The sequence below is a fragment of the Babylonia areolata genome, chromosome 18 (genome assembly GCF_041734735.1).
Source record: "Babylonia areolata isolate BAREFJ2019XMU chromosome 18, ASM4173473v1, whole genome shotgun sequence".
NCBI lineage: Eukaryota > Metazoa > Mollusca > Gastropoda > Neogastropoda > Buccinidae > Babylonia > Babylonia areolata.
In genome coordinates, this window is record NC_134893.1 from 25,897,783 (window position 1) to 25,905,641 (window position 7,859).

The 7,859-nt window shown below is 43.8% G+C and overlaps 1 protein-coding gene across 1 annotated transcript; it reads left to right on the top strand.

Annotated features, from left to right (window-relative positions):
- Positions 1-611: 611 nt before the first annotated feature.
- LOC143292205 (5-hydroxytryptamine receptor 2A-like) lies at positions 612-1,935 on the top strand. Its single transcript, XM_076602389.1, has one exon. The coding sequence runs from the start codon at positions 712-714 to the stop codon at positions 1,933-1,935; it is 1,224 nt and encodes a 407-aa protein (XP_076458504.1). The 5' UTR covers positions 612-711.
- Positions 1,936-7,859: the final 5,924 nt, after the last annotated feature.

A 7,859-nucleotide genomic window follows, 5' to 3' on the forward strand; every position in this document is an offset into this window, starting at 1 on the left:
TGGAAAGATATTTTCTCAGTAAAGTAAGATTTTTCAACTTTAAAGGCAGGAATATAGAAAGCCGCACCAGCGTTTTTGTCATCAAGAACAGATCCATCTGTAAATATATGGAGATGATTCTGATATTTTTCTGCCATATGAATTCTGGCAGTACTTGTTGTGATATTGATGTTTTCTTCCTTTGTTGTTGTTGTTGTTGTTGTTGGTATTGTTGTTGTTGTTGTTGTTGTTGTTGTTGTGTGTGTGTGTGTGTGTGTGTGGTTTGACTGCAAAGGAAGGACTTTGTGTTATAGGCTGTGGTGTTTGCAAGATCCCCCCCCCCATCACCTTTTCTTTCGTTCTCTCATGTTATTTTTTCTTTCATCTTCTCTGGGTGGAATGATCGATAAAGATTTTGTTTGGTCTTGTCCCGATTATTGAGAGCTACTTTCTTTTGGTGAAAAAAAAAGAAAAAAAAAGAAAAAAAAAGAAAGAAGAATGTTACTTGCTTACCTATTACCCCCGATAAAAAAAGATTTTTGCCTGGCCTAGTCTTGATTATTGAGAGATGATACCATTCTTTCAATGACATCATCATTTCTTTTTTCTTTTGTTTTCAGTGACGTGGTGGTGGTGCTGCCCGTGACATCACAGCAGCACCCAGCAGTGGTGTGAAACTGACTGTCCGCGCACCCACCCACCCCACCCCACCCACCCACCCTGGGGCCAGTGATGTCAAACGGGAGCGAGGCTGACGTCAGCTGGCTGCTGCCCGAGGAGAGCGTGACCCTGACGTCAGTGGCCGCGGTGCTGTCCACGGTTGCCATCGTCAGCAACAGCCTGCTCATCTCCGTGGTGGTTCGCACCGCCGCCCTCCGCACCCCGGCCAACTTCTTCATTGCCTCGCTGTCGGCCGGGGAGCTACTAACCGGGCTCTTCGTCATCCCTTTCGCCGGCACGTCGGCCAGCGCCGAGCAGTGGGTTCTGCCCTTCCAGCTGTGCCGCTTCGTGGGGCTGGTCAGCGTGCTGGGACCCTGCGCCTCCGCCCTCAGCCTGCTGGCAGTGTCCACGGACCGCTGCCTGGCTGTCAGCAAGCCCTTCCGCTACGCCTCGCTCATCACCAGGAACTCCACCGTCGTCATCATCGTCCTTGTGTGGGGCTGGAGCCTGCTGATGAGCCTCCTGCCGCTGGCCAGCTTCGGGGATTACGATTACTCAGAGAACTTCCGGGTGTGCGTGATGAGGAGCGGCCCTGCCCGGCCCGGTCACGTACCGGAGGTCGTGGTGAAGGAGGTGGTGTGTAGTTTCGTCCCCATGGCGCTGATCGTCTTCACCGTGCTCAAGTCGGTCCATCACATCCGCATGCACCGCCGTGTCTTCGCCTTCGTGCCGGCCCTGGTGGCGGTCACGTCCGTGCCGGCCATCACTAACAACATGAACGCTCGGAGCTCCAACGTGAAGGCATCCCGGACCCTGCTCCTGGTGCTGACTGTCTTCGTCACTTTCTGCATGCCCTCCGCCGTGGCCAGCATCCTCTGCCACCGGCCCTCGTCCTGCCACGTGGCCCCCAAGCTGCTCAGGACGCTGCTGTGGATGTCGTTTCTCAGCTGCGTCATCCACCCCGTCATCATCATGACCCTGAACCGCAAGTTCAGGTCCAAGCTATCGTCCATGCTCTACCAGGCCAGATGTTGGAGGCTGCTTCAGAGCAAAGGAGAGAAAGAACCGTTCACCATCTCCACGGGGCTGCAGACCGTGCTGGAAGCCTCGCTCTTCGTCAACGTGGTGAAGCCGTCAGGGTCAGGGGAGGGAACTGTCCCACGTCCTTCCACCTACCTGACGGTACTGCCCAGCACCATGGACCGTGTGACGGCCAACCTGACTGTGCAGCCCAGCGTCATGGAGCACTCACACTTCCTGCAAGTGCCACAGCTGGGCAACCTGGCCAACATTTGAACATTTGCTTCTTCTTTTTCTTCTCCCTCAACTCTGTGAAGAGCCTTTAACCCTTTCACTGCCAAGCTCTCATTTATGCACAGGCGTGGTAGAGAACCCATGTCCCTGAAAGGTGACCATTCATTGGTCTGTTATCCATGAACCTACTGCTCTTAATGTTCGGTGGTAGGATAGGCCATATTTTCTATACATCTCAGGGGGGATCCCCTGCTATTCTTAGCCACTGTCTTTTCTGTGTTTATACCACAAGGGAATTTTGTACTCTATATTGACTGGCGGTGAAAGGGTTAATAACACCACACAGAAGAACTGTTCACCAGATTACTCCAGGTCTGTCGGTAGGCTGTCAAAGCCTGGGTCCCTGCAAGTTGTTTTTTGGTCGATTTTTGCAAAGTTGTTATCGGTGTGCACGGTACAGTTAGAACTGTCTTTTTTTTTGCTCCGGTTCCTATTATCTGAGTTCTGTCACAGTGCGAGCACCATGATCGACAGAGAAAGAAGAAGCCATGATGATGGAAACCTCTCTCTGTCCTGGTTCCTGAACCTTGCTGTGATTATCCACATGCAAAGAGGGAAACTAGCGAGGTGGAACTCTTTTGTTGTTCTGTTTCAGTTCCAGATCGCCGAACTTATCTTCAGAGACCACCGATTTTATCCTCAACCAGAGTACTGTTGTTAACAGGGAGAGGAAACCAGCCAGATGAAATTCTTTTTAGGTTCGGATTCTACAAGCCATGAGTGTTTTCACGATGTAAACACTATTATCGGCAGACGATGAGTGAATCAGGAAAGTCTTCTTCTCCCCTTCTGCTTCGATCCCAAAGCCACACTCCTTGCCATTGTTTTGTTTTATCATCATATCATATTATGTTATATCATTTATATTATATTATATTATATTATATTATATTGCCGTTTCATCCTCCGCGTCTTTTCAGTGGCATCAGCTGCACGCCGCTCAACACGAGTTCCCTATATGCACAGCCACACACAGCCTCGTTCTGTGACAGTCTCAGAGCCGACAGTCCACCGAGACCCATCAATGTTAGGCCGCAATGAAGCCACACGCCAGAGAAGACCCTGTCGACATCAGTACTCACAGCAGTCATGGAAACCTGTTGGGTGTGACCCACCTTCCTCTTCAGGATCTTGCCAGCTTGCGTTCGTCATTATGCAGGGTGCCCCTGAAACTCAGCATCACGTATAAACGTTATGCAAACATGTAAAATACTGGATATACTATAACATAGAGGGCGTGGGGATTTTTTAAAATGTCTTTTAATGTCTTTATCTCTGAATATTTTTTCCAACGCCTGAATTGCTGCAAATATAATGCTCACTCCACTCTCCCCCACAACAATAAAGTAAGAGATAACTGGGTGTTGTATTGTTCGCCTCAGTCGACTTGCTAGAAAGTTGCAACGTTTTCTTGTAAATAGGGTTGCAGCGTTTGCCATGAAACATCTTGAAATTTTTTGACATTACCAACGTTAAGCGAACGGGACAGAAAGTTGCAACGTGTTCTTGTAAATAGGGTTGCAGTGTCTGCCATGATACATCTTGACATTTTTTCACATGATCAACATTAAGCGAACGGGCCCGCTTAGTATGTTCGTAACTTTCCACCTTTTTGATAAGGCCTTTCCGCGGTTCTGATCATAACGGATGAGAAGTGATTCACCCTCCATCAAAACGTGGCTAAAATATTTTGAATGAAGGTAATTTTGTTAGCAAGATTTGAGCAAATTTGGCGAATGATTATGTACTATACACTGCCATTGTTGAAACATTCGAAGACCTTTGTTATGAAGAAACACATAAGTCCAGACCCTGCCCGTCACAAAAACTCACACAGAATGTTTTCTACTATTTGCTGCGCATTACCTCAAGTGTGACCGACATTTGATCTTGCACGGAACACAATAATTTTGTTCAATATCAGAAACGAGACTGTTTTCGTGCTTATGCAAATGGAATTCCTATCAACGTTCTGTGTTCTTTTAGGCATAATGTTTTGTTTGCAAAGCCTTATGAAGAATGTGGGACAATATGAACCAGAAAAGGATGATTCGTCAGCCTTGGACATGCATCCAATTGGTGATATTGATTAGGTTGTTAACAATATGACATGACAGTGATTAACATCCAATCGGTGGTATTGGTTAGATTGTTAACAATACGGCATGATAGTCCTTGGTATGCAGTCAGTGGTATTGGTTAGATTGTTAACAATACGGCATGATAGTCCTTGGTATGCAGTCAGTGGTATTGGTTAGACTGTTAACAATAAGGCATGATAGTCCTTGGTATGCAGTCAGTGGTATTGGTTAGACTGTTAACAATACGGCATGATAGTCCTTGGTATGCAGTCAGTGGTATTGGTTAGACTGTTAACAATACGGCATGATAGTCCTTGGTATGCAGTCAGTGGTATTGGTTAGACTGTTAACAATAAGGCATGATAGTCCTTGGTATGCAGTCAGTGGTATTGGTTAGACTGTTAACAATACGGCATGATAGTCCTTGGTATGCAGTCAGTGGTATTGGTTAGACTGTTAACAATACGGCATGATAGTCCTTGGTATGCAGTCAGTGGTATTGGTTAGACTGTTAACAATACGGCATGATAGTCCTTGGTATGCAGTCAGTGGTATTGGTTAGACTGTTAACAATAAGGCATGAGAGTCAGTAACATGTAGTTAGTGTTAAGAGGTAGATTGTTGACAATATGACATGACAGTCATTGACATGCAATCAGCGGCATTGGTTAGCTTGTTGACAATATGACATGACAGTTATTAACATGTAATCAACGGCATTGGTTACATTGTTGACAAGGTGGCATAACAGTCATTGACATGCAGTCAGTTGAATTGGTTAGATTGTTGACAATATGACATGACAATCATTGACATACAATCAGTGGTACTGGTTAGATTGTTGACAATACGGCATGATAGTCTGTGACATGTAGTTAGTGTTAATGGGTAGATTGTTGACAATATGACTTGACAGTCATTGATATGCAGTCAGTGGAACTGGTTAGATTGTTGACAATATGACATGAGAGTCAGTGACATGTAGTTAACGTTATGGGGTAGATTGTTGACAATATGACATGACAGTCATTGACATGCAATCAGCGGCATTGGTTACATTGTTGACAATATGGCATAACAGTCCTTTATATGCAATCAGAACTATTTGTCAGACTGAACACAAATCACGTGCGTTCGTTTGTGTGTATGCGTGTGTGTGTTTCCACTTATATATATACATATGAGGACGAAAATCGAGCACATGATTTGAGGAAACATAACATGCTCATATATATATATATTATTTTATTTTTTTATTATTTTTTTTTATACAGATCTAAAATAATTATACAGTAGTGTTTGGAAATGTCATCCATTATATGATGAACGATTGTATGAACATTATATAAGAAGGTTATTTTACGAGAACTGTAAACAACTTTGTAAGCGTCCACCTGTACTTTATATTTTGAGAGTGCCCTTATTACATTTTTTTTAACCTAGTTTCACGATAACGCACTGTAAGGGCATTTACTGTTTGCATGAGACGTCTCTCATCGTATATCTACTGGTAACAGCAACAGGCAACAGTTCAGATGTGCTTCCTGTACTAAAGCTTCCTCTCTATCTCCTTTCACCCAACATTCTTTCATTTCTCCCTTTCGTTTTGTTACCCCCACCCCTCCCCCCCCCACCCCTGCCCCGCTCTCTCTCCTCTCTCTCATACATACACAGACGTGCGCGCTCTCATTTGTATGTGTTAGAGAGAGAGAGAGAGAGAGAGAGAGAGAGAGAGAGAGAGAGAGAGAGAGAGAGAGAGAGAGAGAGAGAGAGACGCTTGGTATTGAAAGAAGACACTGTATCATGGCTATGAAGTGTCGACACTTGGTTTTTCAATGACACATCGACATACGTCCTACATGCGTTCACTTCTTTATATGTTGATCTAAGTCTGCACCAGTTTGTAAAGCAGCAGCATCACAAATAGGAAACCAAATTATCCTTGGTTCATGGCTATTTCTATTTTGTATTTTATTATTATTATTATTATTATTATTATTATTATTATTTATTCTATCAAAGTGGAGGGTGGATGTTTGCAAGGCACTGATTTTTTACCTTGCGCAGTGTTTTTAGTCAAATATGCGGAGAGGGCTTTTGCTAAATACTGGACGTTTAGCAGTGGTTAAGATCTTGACACATGTTCTCTCGCTGGGCATTCATCATTTGTAAACCACAGGGCAAACAGTCAACCAGCCTACTATTTAGCAAACCTTTTAGCAGGACTGCCTGCCTGACTGCCCCCAGTGGGACATTTTGGTTTCTATATGTAATGCTGATATCAATGGAGGCCCGCAAAGGTTTTGGACTTCTTGATAGGACTGTGCTGCAAGCTTCCTTTCATATTGATATATTCTGGCGTCAACCAGGCCCGTGAGACACGGACACATGTAGCAGTCCTGGTTATGATGAATTTTGAATGAGCAACACCACTCCCAAAGACACTTTCGAAAGTGGATAACCCTCGACTGTGTGGTCCCAGTCTTCCCATTGGAGTCCATAGCACGTTCAACTGTGAGTACGGACCTGCTGAGGAAACAAAAACAACAACCAAACTCTGATGCAGTGACTTTGACTGAAAAAAAAAAACCCAGAAAAAAAACAGCGTGCACATAGCTATCAGTCCGCAACATTTACCTCTTCCCCACAGTGGCTGGGAAGAAAGTCAATAGTTACAGGCGACTTTAGTCTACGTTTTCCCTGTTTCTTCTTGTTCTTGTTCTTCTTGTTGTTCGTGTTCATCTTCTTTTAAATATCATTACCATTATAACAATAATTTTTTTGTAATGTTAGCAAAAATAAAATGTCGCGAGGATCTTACGTAATGAATTTTGTGGGATGCATTTTTTCGTCAATTGTTATCAGTCATACCTTATAATTTTTGTCGATGATAAATCATTCATACCCCCCCCCCCCACCTACTTGTTACTTACATGAAATGCGGTGATAAATCTGTTGATCAGATTTTTTCGAAATGTACATTCGTAAGCACCATTCCTATTTTGAAGTTATATCTATGATTACTATGTAACATCTTCACAGATGATTTTAAAATGTTGTACAGTAAGTACATTGTTTTTGGCGATACACAGATTGTTGATTTATTGATAGAAGTGTTAGTCATCTGTGTAATATTTATGTATTTTCTTACGAATTTTTATAGAATTTTCTCTCACGCTTTTACCTCCATGTGGGAGCTGGTTTTGTACGTAGAGACTTAGTAATTATATAAATGATGTCACACAAGTGCACGCGCGCGCGCACATACACACACACACACACACACACACGAACACACACACACACACACCCGACACACACGCACACATGCATTAACACGCACATACACACGCTCACATACACATGTGTCTCCTCATCCCCCCCCCCTTACGTACACACACACACACACACACACACACACATGCACACACACACACATACACACACACAAACACACACACACACACACGCACGCACGCACGCACGCACGCCTACACACGCATATATTCCCTTGAATCAGATTCAGTGCGAACAATTCAGTGTCAATACTCCAAGAAAAAACAAACCAAACCAAAACAACAACTTTGAATACAAATCTGCACAGGTCATTTCACCCATATAAACTGCCAGCGATTTGTTTGAACTTGCAATATCAATGATAACACTTTTAAACTTCCAGGACTTTCATTGAATCAGAACTTTTGTACTTCAGTGCAATAAACAACTGTAAGTATAACTACTGCGTATGCGTTCTGTTTATATTTTTGGAGTAAATTCCAGTGAGAGCAAAGGATTCTGGTTTGTTTCTTTGTGTGTGTGTGTGTG